This window comes from Gloeophyllum trabeum, assembly GCF_000344685.1.
Source record: "Gloeophyllum trabeum ATCC 11539 unplaced genomic scaffold GLOTRscaffold_00013, whole genome shotgun sequence".
NCBI classification, from domain to species: domain Eukaryota; kingdom Fungi; phylum Basidiomycota; class Agaricomycetes; order Gloeophyllales; family Gloeophyllaceae; genus Gloeophyllum; species Gloeophyllum trabeum.
This window is the reverse complement of record NW_006920422.1, coordinates 1245867-1258175: the sequence shown is the minus strand read 5'-3', so window position 1 is coordinate 1258175 and position 12309 is coordinate 1245867. Positions and strand designations below refer to the sequence as shown.

Sequence of the window (12309 nt, the reverse complement as noted above, 5' to 3'; positions counted from 1 at the left end):
GCAGCTCAACAGCTGCCACAACATATATATTGGGCATCCCGCCACCACTCTAATCAGAGTCAACGCAGGAGGTAAACGCAGTCCAAAGCGTCCATCAACCTCGAGTCTTGTAACCCAATCCGCGGACGTGTGTTTGTCAGACGGCGGCTCTGAGAACCCAAGAAGCTTACAGAAACCACGAATTGACACTGATACTTTCCTCTAGCGCCCTCACTGAATGGTACCAGCCCTTGGGTATAAATACCGCGTCTCCCGGCTCGATCGTCGCTTCATACCACACCTTCACACCCTCACGGAATCGTGGCCACCTGTCCGCGTCGAAGCCGTGATCAAAGGGTATGAGGGAGGTATTCCGTAACCACGGCTCTTCCGAGATGTAGAGGAAGGGCTTTTCGGAGGGAGGAAAGACGCGGACGACTTTACTGCCGAGAACTTGGAAGAGTAGGTTATGGCCGAGGATGTCGCGATGGATCTGGGCCGCAACGGTTTATGTGTACAAGGCACGCGTTTGAATGAACGTGGTAGACGTACGGGCGTATATGTATCTGCTGAGCCAATCCATAAATTTGGAGGCGCTGCTAGATCCGGTGCGTGCGGAATTGGCAGCTGAACATCGGCTTTGAGGGGAGGAATCTGTCAAACCCCGTGTAACGGAGCGCCGGTAATGGAAGATGAGTATGGCTGGTCTATTCTATCACTCACAGATCACTTGATCGCATGATCGTCCGCCCGGCCATAGTGAGCAACAGCTCAAGCGGACGATCAGGGAACCTAGGGAGTTGGCCGACATTCATGATGCGGAGCCCTCGTCGAGGTGTAGCATGCGTCTCGCCGACACAGACCTATACCCGACGAAGACTGTGCACCATGATGGCTGCTTCGGAAGGATAGATGCATACCTCGTCAATATTTAGCTGCGAGACATACGCAGCGCCACTCCACTGCCCACTCTCCAGCAAAGCCACGAACAACTTGAAGCGAGTCTCCAGTCGCTGCCACTGCCCGCCGTCCCAGTCAGCACCATCGGCTTTGATGTTGTATCCGACATTCCTGGGTCCTAACTCCACGGGCACGAGCATGTCGGCGGTCTCGTCCGTAAGCAAACTTTGGATGCTCTTCCACTTCGTCATGGCCGGCCACTGCGAGGACAGCCCAGTGACAATGTGAGGGGACAGGCTTTCTGCGCCTACGTCAAGTATTTTTGACTTGAACTCGGATGGTGTAGGATTTGAGAGCTTCGGGATTGGTGTTGGGTCAGGGACAGGACGATGGCAGAATTGTTGCGTGCGCGACTGCGACAGAGCTCGGAAAGAAGCCCTGCGGCATATTGTCAGGGTGTGATTCAGGACCATCTGCAGTACCTAGTCGAGCTTGAAGCCTGGCATGAAGAGTTGTTGTACCAGTTCAACTTTCAACTCTGTCCAGCGAATGATGTTTGTGGCATCGTGGGAAAGCTCGCCACCCGCGGAACACTCTTGTGCCACACTGGCGATTGCTGCTCTCGACGTTCTCCACCACCCATTCGCATTGCAGACTGAGCACGATACCTTGTAAAACACTCAAATTGCACTTGAATTGGTACGTCTTGTGCTTGCAACGATGGCAACTAGTGTCGCAGTGGTGGGCAAAGGTGAGCCCATCGCCGATTTCCCGCAGCGGCTGCTTTCTCATTGTAGTACTCGTTCGGACACCATCACAGGCATAGACGAGTTCCCTGTAGAAATACTCGGCAAAATTCATGGACTCGTGTTACAAGACTGCGCAAGATGCTCACATTTCTTCCATCTGGTCCAAATGTCAAGCGTGTCGAAGTACTGGCGGGCGCTGATACTAGGGAACACCATCCTCTGGGCCGACGTGCACCTTAGCGTCGGACTATGTAACGGACCTGACATAGCCAATCTTTATCTGATCCGATCTCAGACTCGCCCGCTCAACTTGTTCCTCACGGATATGCCGCCCGTGCCACAGCCACAGGCCTTGCCAAGGATGTATCGCGGACGTCCCAGAGTACGCCCGGACTCCAGAGGAAGTGAAGATTGCGCTATTCAGCTCTTTCGTCGACTCTTTGATATCCTGATAGCGGAATCAGAGCGCTGGCACTCACTTAACTTCGACTTCCCCAACTTCTCCAAATTATTCGGCTCCATGGTGCAAATGCTGCATACGGTCCCGATGCCCAATGTGAAGCATATTGTCTGTCTACCTAAAGAGTGTCCCATTGACGTTTTCATGGGCCGACATCCACGTCGCGGTGTCAAATGGCAGACTCCGGCTTTGACAAGCCTACGTATCCGCTCACTCGTACCCTTTGATACACCCGACTCCTTCCCTTTGTCTATATTGACTGCGTTGGAGATTGACGGGCATGCATTAACCTTTCGTGGCGGCCGAGGAGTAGAATGGCACAAGTTGCGTCAAATGTTGACCCACTGTCATCGTCTTGAACGGCTGAAACTGCGATTGCACCTTGCGGAGAGCCTAGGGGAACCGGAAAACCGGCGCATCAGAATACTCGATTTACCAGCCCTACGCGCACTAGACATCAGTAACACACGAAATCTCTCTGCCCATTTCTTCCAAGAAGTATCCTGTCCCAAATTGGAGAGACTACGTGTGTCGGAGCTCGCCCCAGCCTCCTGTATCCACATGCAGTATCCTGAACTACGCAAAATTGAATTCTGCTATGTTACATCTCCATTCACTGGCAAAGGAGCTACTGTACAGGACATGCATGCCCTACTATCCGCTTGCAATTGCGTGGAACATGTTGTGATAGTAACCAGAGTGGCGGAGGAACTCGAGGGCGTCATCGACTTTCTGATCGAGTGTACTCTTGACTTCCAGGGTCATCCTGATCCCGTTTTACAGGACTTGGGCAGTCTCGCCATCAAACACCCGAGGGCTCGAGAACTTGGAGGCTGGCCTATCCAGCAATTTCTGGCCGCACGAAATGGATCCGGTAGACCTGTAAAAACACTGTACCTTATGTCGGATGGGGCTGGGGTTCTCCAGCACCTGAGGCAACTGGTAGAGCTGATCGAAGGAGAACCTCCGGAAGACGAGCTTGATCTATGGATGGACGTCTGAAGAAGAGTCATTAGTACTGCATATTGTATCTCCATGATTGAGAATGAAGGGACAGTTCTCACCCGCAGCACAGGAATGCTACTTTGATCATAGCAGCTCCTACGTGATCCGGATACCGCTCTCATATATGTTATGAGCAGGTATTAATTACGGAGAAGGGATCAGAGAGGGAAGCGATCGTGGAGATTATGACACGTTCAAGCGTCGCAAGGAACTCGTTATTTTATCGAAGTCTGAGATACAGCTTCACTGGGGAATTACAGTGCGGGAGGAAACCGCAGGAAAGACTCAGGCGGCAGCAAGCTGAGGACCTTTGAGGAAAAGCTGCTGTCCCAGTTCCACAACTTCCAGCCGTACATGCTTGTGGCATCGAGGGAAAGCCCCGCCACCCAGGTACCCACGGACGGCGCGGGCATATAACTATTGTGCCGTTTTACAAAACTTGCGTAGTCTCGCTATCAACCATACTGCGGCTCAGGGCCGAGGAGGCTGGCACGCGCCCTTGAGTGATAGACCTATCCGACAATTCTTGGCCGCTCGAGTTGCATCCCGTTCACCTATACAAATACTGAATCTGTCTTCAGACGAGATTGGTGACCTCCGGCACCTACAGCTGCTCGTAGAGTTGGTTGAGGGGAAGCCCGCGGAAGACGACTTAGATTTGTGAATAGATGTCTGCAGGGCCTCCTTGTAAGTGAAGGCCACTCAACTTTGACGAACCACAGGTAATTTGAAATTCTGATCTGCATGAGTTAGTCTCTGAATGCGCTGAGTAGTAGTTGTACGGTACAAAAGCACTGTTACGGTCGAGTCATTACCTGCGGGCCTTCAGCGCGCACTTGTTATACTTGAAATGAAATGTGAATTGTTCGACAGGGAGTCTCCCGGTATTTCTGCCAAGGCGTCTCTCGCCCGAACCTGCAAGTGCTATGCTTGCGGGCTAAGCCCTTGGCTTCCCCTACTCATTTTCCGGCCCTTCAGAAGACAGTGCTTGCTACTCCGATGTTGCACCCTTCCGCCGCTGAAGGAAGTACAAGCATGGACATCTTCCTGTCCTCTCGTGACAAAGTGCAGCATATTCATGTCGACAGTTTATCAGGACCTGACATGGAAGGCGTTATTCAGCTGCTTAGGGACGCGATCAGGAACGCAGTTTCCTCAGAACAACGATCCACGAGGTTCTATACCCTGAGGATCGGATGGTGAGATTACTGTCTAGATGTAGGACCCATTCGGAACCTTCTATACGCGAGGCATTCATCGGGCTGTCCGGTTAAGAAGATATTTTTTGAATGCCAGGAGATATTGGAAGGTTCAGATGTCTCGGGAAACTCGTTGAGGGGTTGGGTGAAGAAGCTCCAGAGGGTGACTGGCACTGCTAGGGTGTCGAGGGAAGATGATATTTCATTAGATATCCGCGAGAGAGCGCATGTACTTCCACAGGATTCCCGGGCAAAGGTGCTTGATTATCGTGGCCCGTCCGATGTATGCTGATATTTCTGCAGAATATGCGTGGGAGACGAACGACATCACGGCATCCCCCGAGATGTTTTAACAGGCGAATCCAGCTTCAGCCTTCTCTTCTTCAACCACGACAGCTCGAAAGCCGCGAGGCTCACTCCGCACAGGATGCCCTAGCGCGTCCACGCTCGTGAGCGGGCTAAGGTCTGAGCATTCTAGTCTCCCTCGATTGACTCTAGCAGAGTCCAGCGGTAACCCGCTGCGCGACGCACCAGAAAACCAGCTCGACAATCCTTCGTCCCCAAGATCTTCGGCGACGGAGGGAGGGCACGGACTGTTGGGCTTTGAAAGCGTCGCGGAGGCCGGGTGGGTGTACATCTTCGACGAATGTCCTGCGTTTTCCCGCTCTCTATCGCGCCCAGGTACCATCGTGTGCCGCGGCGGTCACCTCGACCCAAGGAGACCGTCGTTCACGTCAGAAGAGCCTCACCCTCGGGTCCAGAGTTAACGGAAGAGGTTCGTGCGCACGCGTAACGTTAATAAATCGCGTCGTCAAAAAAGAAAGCGCACAGGGCGTGACTGTAAATCCGAACATCGGTGAGCCCCCGTTGAACCCCAGTACTTCTCCTATGGGTGAGGTCTCGTCTCGCATTTGCGCCTCTTTATGTGCAGCAGGCGAGACGGCGTACGAGGGGAGTGCGAAGCGTTTGGGCGCGTCGACAGGTACCCTGCCCTTCAGTTCACTTCGCGGCTCATCATGTTTTCCTTCGTGGAAGACGATGAAACTCGATTCAGACTACTCTTGGGCTGTCGTGTTGTTCTCAAATTTTTTTGCTTTGCTCGTTTTCACGAGCATTATGTTTGTATGTCTACAATAGCATTAGCAAATAGGTGTGTGCTAATTGGCTTTGCGCATCGAAATTTCTCACTAATCCTTCGATGGACAGCCTGTTCGATTTATAATGAACGTATGTAGTTGCTGTTTCCGCTTTAGATTGGCAGTTTGCTGCCTAAGTATGCGTCTCGAACAGGGGGGACGAACTCCGCCAGTACGTAGACCATCCATGTAATGATGGTTCTTGCAATCCGTAGTTTCCGTCGCGCTTCCTCCCCGTAGGCCATCACGCATCATTTTACAAATGGCAACGAGTAGAGCGGTGACAGAGTCATTATTAATATCGAAGCATAATGCGAGTAATACAAAGCGATAGCAAAGTGTCATGGTAGGTGATACTTTTGTCTAAGTGGTCGTAGCATGGCATGAATTCAACCGTCAAGCTTCAACGAATTTCTTGACGTTCTCCAGCCACTTCACGTACTCCTATAGACAACGCAAACAGGTAAGCCATCGAAGCGACTGGAGCATGAAGGAGGGACGCACCTTCTGCTCCTTGTGCTCAGCATACTCGGGAATGAACAGAGCAAGGTTCTCGTTAATCCCGCGCTCCTGCAAGAACTGCTCAAACGCCTCCTGGACGGACACGTCGAGCGTGTCGAACTGCGGCCCGATGTACAGCCCGCGACGCTTCCAGTCCGCCTCGGCGGTGAGCTCCGTGCCGGTCTTCGCGTCCGCGTAATAGCTCAGGTTGTCGACGATGAACGTGCCCTCCTGGCACATCGCGTCGATGTTGAGCGCGCCGGTCCCGGTCGACTTGGTGATCGAGAACGAGCACCGGATAGGGTACGAGTTGACTGGGGGCTCGGACTCCTCGCCCTCGCCCTCCTCCTCCTCGGGCTCGTCGAACTCGTTCTCCTGTGGCGACTGGATGTCCGCGATGGAGAAGACGAGACGGATGCTGGAGGTCAACGTTAGCGCGGATATGGGTAGCTGGTAGGAAGAAGCACGTACGTCTCGTTGCCGAACTTCCGCGTGAGCGTCACCTCGTCATTCCCTGCAACATCTTCAATCTGTCCACATGTCAGATTGGTGTTGTTCAAAGATAATGCTGCACAACTTACCTGCCAGACGTTCTGGCTCTTGAACGTCTTCAAGAACTCCGGTTCTGCCTCCACGGCTGCCTCCTGCTCATACTTCAGCTCCTCCTGGAGCTTCTGCGCGAGCGCAGCATCCGACGCAGCCTCTCCTTGAGCCCGTGCTGTGATAGAGAACGCTCGGGACGCCGACCGCAGAGGCAAACGCGTAGCAGAGTTCAGCAACAGCCTGCTCCGGCACGTCGAAGTCCCGACCCTGCATGCAGAGACGCGAGACGAAGACGCAGCGACTTGACGGAGAGAGCGGAAAGCAGACATCTTGAAATTAAAGACTTGCGTAGACGTAGAAGAACGAGGCAAGAGGAATGAGGAATGAGAACACTGCTGCTGGTGCAGTTGTGAAGTCGGACTTAGAATAACTTCTCAAATTTATTGCAGACGCGTAAGTGCCACAAAATACAAATACGGGTAAACAGAGGCGCGCTATCCCGAGCCGGATATTGCCGATCCATGGTCAATGTCTCCGTTTGAGACTTTGAGTTCACACAACTGTGACTAATTGAGGTGATCATATCATTAAGCTCGAAAGAGAATTACAGCGCAGGAGTTTAGCATATAGCGCGTATGCGAGAAACATTGAATAGGCAACAAGAACAACAAAAACAACATAAGATCGAATTGAACACCCACAGCGAACCCGTCACCCAACAGCAATGATAGGAGGAGGGACAGCGAACGAGCCGTTCGAGGTAGGTTTCGCTCCCCCAGGCTCACCCTCCTTCTCCTTCTGGCCCTCAGCGTCGACCCGCCGCTTCTTCTTTTTCTTCCGCTCACCCTTCTCCTTCTCTTTGGTCTTCTCAACCGTCGGCTCCTGCTCCTGGGCCTTGCTCTCTGACTGCGTCTGCGAGGGCTCGACCGTTACCGGCGACGATTGCGTCGACGCTGGAGGGGGTGGATAGCCAGGGAACGGGTAACTAGGGTAGTAAGGCTGGGCGGGTGCGCTCACGTCGCCCCCTTCCGGCGGCGGCACATATCCCGGGGGAGCATAGTATACAGGATAGAATCCTTCCCCCGGCGGTGCGCCGTAGACGGGGTGGATCGCTTGAGACGGAGGAACGGCAGGCGCAGCGGCAGGGTCTATGACCAACACGGTGAATGTCAGGACTAGTATACAAGTAATGTCCTGCGGACGCACCTAGTCCTGAGTCCGAGTCGCCCTTCCTCTTTCGCTTATATGGACCCCGCTTGACTCCTTTCTTCCGCTCCTTCCTCACTCCATCGACGCAGCTGTCCGCGATACCGTACTTTTGACACCGGTCGCACGGCCGGTTTTCATCGCAGCGTTTACATGCGGCGGCACAATTCGTGCACTAAACAGGGCTTAGCAGTAGAAGAATCACGAGCACGCATATACATACAGCCATTTTAACCTGCTTGCGTTTAGGTTTCGTGACCATCGCGGGCATGGGCATGCCCATAGGTGGCGGTGGGTAATAACCTGCATGGCATAAGCAGCCATCAAGGATAATAACTCATGGTTCTTACCTGGAGGGTAGACATAAGCAAACCCAGGTGGCGGGGCCGGGTAGGGAACCATGAATGGTGCACCTGGAGGTGCGTTCGGGTCGTGCGATCCATCAGGAGGTGGTGGATAGAAATAGGGCGGATAACCTGGGGGTGGTGGGTATGGCAGGCCGTAGGGAACCATGGGCGGAGGAGGCGGTTGCTGGTGCTGCTCCTGGCTGCTCGAGGCCTGGGGAGGCGACTGCGAATGTTCATCGGACATGACCGCGACGACAACGAGCACAACGACGACGACGATTTCGAGGGGGATGCGGGCAACACTCTGCAAGCATGCTGTTAGTTCTGTGATACGACGTAGACGACGGTGTAGGAAAGACAAGAGGAAATGAAGGGCTTGCCGAACGGGCTGCCACTCCTCTCCGACTGAAAACTCCAGATTCCGATACCGTCGCCGCTCAGAACTATCGGACGCTGCCTTTCCAGCGCGAGAATTGTTCGACAACCAACTGTCTTTTTCCTCATTGTACTCACGTTTCTGTGTTCTTGAAACTGCTTATGCCGGATGCTAACGTCGAGGACGCGATGGCGAACGACGGGGAGAGCGAGCGACGTCGGTGATGTTCACCGGCGCCGGCGCTGTTGAGTAAGACAGCACGTGGCAATGGACTAACAAGCCAAGTTTAACTCTTGCGCCTGTTTTGTGGCTTTTGCGCTGAATCTGGGCTACCTACGGGAGAAAAGTTCTTTATTCAATGCAAATCGTTGATGATATCATGAGACTGTCAGCAGGAAGGTTTGCAGTCGAGACTACTTGGAATTCATCACGCCTCTAGCAGGTGTACACCGAAGCCACCAATATCCCAATGTCGGTGCACGCCTGAATATGGGACGGGTGGGGGTCAGGACGCTCTACGATCAGGTTCAACAAAAGTGATACTTTGCTATGGACGACTGTCGATAAAGGGGTCGGATATGTCCGCCCATAGGATTGTTCACCGGACACGAACCAGTGGACGAAGCCCAATCAGACGAGTGGAAACGAGTTCAGTACACTCTCGCGACATAGACACGGTCGGTATGAAAACAATACGACACTGCTCTCATACCTCCATCCAAGGCTCCTCGGGCGGACAGCTGTTGGTCAACTCAACGAACCGTCCGAGGTGTCGGAATCTGTCTATCTCGCGGTCCGCCAAATACAACTTTTCCAGCGGCTTGCCCTGCGCAATCCGTGTCTCCAGAAGCTTCTGGACAAGGCTAGCGCTTAAGCTGCAGAAACGACCGTCCCTCCAGCCACCCAGTTCACGAATGTTCAAGGTGCGCAACTTCGGCAGGATCGGGTTGGATGTGAGTGTTTCATTGAGGAAATATCTAGGTTCCGTAAGTGTCTTAACGATCAACTCAGTTGTGTCAATCTCAGAACCACTGATCTGGAGGTGTTCCACATCCCCGCAGGCGCTTAGAAAATAAATGGGAGCCCCCAAGCTTGGGTCGCGGAAGGAAATCATGCGGAGCGCGGGATACTTTGCTTCGAAACGAGACAGGGACATGGCGTCCGGGATAGTGGATAGGCATAGTTTCTCCAGGTTCGGAGCTGAAAGACCTCTGATGACATGATTGGTCAGGGCAGCAGTGGCATTGAGACTACGGAAGCTTAGGTCCAGCTCGTGCAAGAGCGGGAAGGTCAGCTCGCGGTAGGGCCATCTTTCCCACTCTTGAGTATCTTCGACGATAGTCAAGCGGAGTCTCATCCGCTGCAGGAACGGGCATTGGGCGAGCAGGACACGCAGTTTCCGCCATTCCAGAGTAGAAGGACTCGAGGGCGGACGTTCGTAAACCAGTTCAAGCACGGACAGCCGGGATAAGGTGAACCGCTCGGGCATGAGAACAAGCGTCTCGGATCGAAGATGCAATGCAGCTAGGGCTGGTGCACGCAGTACCGTCCCACTGGTCGCGCGCAGCCTAATGAAACAGTCCATGAGCTCAGGAGTGTACAGACTTATGGTCTCGAGGTTCGGGGCGAGGTCAGTATAAAGGAGACGACAAATGCAGGCGCAGAAGCGAGTAGAGAGGCCGGCCACAACGAGCGAGCGCCAGCGTTGTGAAGTCGAGGTGAGAGTCTTATCGAGTTGAGGCCATTCTGGCTGAGGGCATTCCTCTTCTAGGTGTTCTGTCGCTGTGCCCTCGTAGAGGAAGAGATTGACCCAGAGCTTTTTGGACCGAGTCGTGTATAGCTGGGCTATTTGCAGTTCGTTCTCTGCACGCGGATTGCAATAAATGATATGGATGTCCGACCAGAGCAAGGGACTTTCAATCGCCACCTCTCGCCAGTACTTCGAGACGCTGGACAAAGCTAGGAGGCAGCGGAAGTGGGTCTGCGCCTCGTACCCTTTTGAAACAAGCATGAAGATTTCAGTAAGTATTTCTGGGGGAACCCTGTCCACAAATGCGACCGTGACTCAAGACATTTGGATCAGCGGGAAGCAGGGCCACTAGCAGGGAAACGCCACTTACACTTCTGTGTCCGCGTTGCGATAGCATCGAGCATTTTCGAGAGATACAACAATCGACGTAGCATCATGCAAAGGTGTAGCGAGCTATGTTCAGTCCTAGTGAGAAGAGCAAGAAGTAAGGAACAAACGAGAGAGCCAACGTCCGACTCGGATGCCACAATGTTCCCACGACATTCACCAGGCAAGTAGCACCTCAGCCCAACCTCTCCCACAGACGCGTCTCCCTCGCAATTGAATATTAATATATTATCTGCATTGCGTTGCTCGCGTATACAGCGAATAGTACACTGTCTTACGGGAATTGATAGCAATCAACCTCGGGGTGAACACCTCTATACCGGCATACAAACGGTCTATGGACCCTGCGAGGCTCTGTCAAAAGAGCATACTTCGCAATTCACCTGGTCTCAAGCCTCCTATAGACCGACGCAGCGGAGAGTGGAAGACAGGAGGAAGGTAATACGTAGTCGTCTCACACATCCATCCAAGGTTCATCGGGTGGGGGACTGTTAATCAGCTCAAGAAGCAGCCCAAGGTGTCGGAATTTGTCTGTCTCGCGGTCTTCCATATACAGAGTCTTCACAGGTTTGCCCGGCGCAAGCCGTCTTTCCAAAAAAGCACGGATAGACCTGGCACTTAAGGCACAGTATACACCATCCTTCTGGCAATCTAAGTGACGAATGCTTAGGGTGTGCAGATTCGGCAGGATCGGGTCCGGGCCATTCGGTTCATTGCCAGGTTCTATAAGGGTCCTGAGGATCTCCTCGAGTTTGTCAATGTGGTTTTCGCTAATTTGGAGGTGCTCCACATCCTTGCAGGCGCGTAGGAGAGGGACTGGACCTTCAAAGGAATACAGAATAAGATTGTGGGATGAAATCGAGTGGAGCGCAGGATAACTTTGTTTCAAATTGGGAAAGGGTGACGGCTGGTATAACGGATAGACAAAGCTTCTCCAGGTTCGGCATGGAAACACCTCTGACAATGTACTTGCTCAGAGAGTCACTGCGGAAGCCAAGGTCCAGTTCACGCTACGCGGTAACACTAGCTTGCGGTAGGGTCACCTATTCCAGTCTTGGGCATCTTCCTCGACGCTCAAGCGGAGTCTCAGCCGCTGCAGAAGCGGGCATTGCGATAGTATTGAATGTATTTCCCACCATCCTATGGGAAAGAAATCATAGTCTGGAGGATCATAAGCAAGCTCTAGGACGGAAATTTGTGATAACAGGAAGCACTGGGGCGTATAAATGAGCATCTTGGATCGGAGGTGTAATTCAGCGAGAGCGGGGGCCTGAAATACATGCCCAGACAAGGCGTGGTGCGAGTGATACTCATCTATGTGTTCAGGGTTCGCAGAGTTACGTGCTTGAGATTAGGGGCAAGACCAGCATGCAAGACCCGACTCATGCAGTTGCAGAAGCGAACGAGCCCCAGCGTTCTGAAATGGATATGAGAGCCTGATTGAGTTGGTGTGGGTCGTCTGTGAGGTGACTTTCGGCTACTCCTTCTCGCAGGAAGAGATTAACCAAGTGCGCCTTCGAGCGGCTTGAGTATAGTTTGGCGACTTCCAGCTCATGTTCTGAATTCGGATTGCAATAATTGAGATGGATATCCGCCCAGAGCGTGGGGTTTCCGACCACCACCTCTCGCCAATACTCGGAAATGCCGGACAGCCGTACCAGGCAGAGAAAGTGAGAACTTGCATTGCACTCCTTTGCTACAGCTTTGAAAATCTCGTTCAAGATTTCAGTAGGGACTTTGTTCACAGCTACTTTCGATTATCAACGGGACA

At 53.0% G+C, this 12309-nt stretch overlaps 3 protein-coding genes across 3 annotated transcripts; all 3 read right to left on the bottom strand.

Annotated features, from left to right (window-relative positions):
- Positions 1–166: 166 nt before the first annotated feature.
- Positions 167–1130, bottom strand: GLOTRDRAFT_132486 (Clavaminate synthase-like protein; the record flags this gene model as incomplete). The annotated part of the gene is made up of 3 exons (XM_007871335.1): positions 167–472; positions 532–633; positions 900–1130. The coding sequence occupies 3 exons, from the start codon at positions 1128–1130 to the stop codon at positions 167–169; spliced, it is 639 nt and encodes a 212-aa protein (XP_007869526.1).
- Positions 1131–5824: 4694 nt separating this feature from the next.
- On the bottom strand, positions 5825–6801 carry GLOTRDRAFT_132485 (mitochondrial glyco protein; the record flags this gene model as incomplete). Its single annotated transcript, XM_007871334.1, has 4 exons — positions 5825–5872; positions 5933–6347; positions 6401–6459; positions 6511–6801. 4 exons carry the CDS (start codon positions 6799–6801, stop codon positions 5825–5827), a joined length of 813 nt encoding a protein of 270 aa, XP_007869525.1.
- Positions 6802–7039: 238 nt separating this feature from the next.
- Positions 7040–10412, bottom strand: GLOTRDRAFT_140716 (uncharacterized protein; the record flags this gene model as incomplete). Its single annotated transcript, XM_007871333.1, has 5 exons — positions 7040–7620; positions 7679–7853; positions 7902–7981; positions 8029–8329; positions 9114–10412. The coding sequence occupies 5 exons, from the start codon at positions 10410–10412 to the stop codon at positions 7184–7186; spliced, it is 2292 nt and encodes a 763-aa protein (XP_007869524.1). The 3' UTR covers positions 7040–7183.
- Between the last annotated feature and the right edge of the window lie 1897 nt (positions 10413–12309).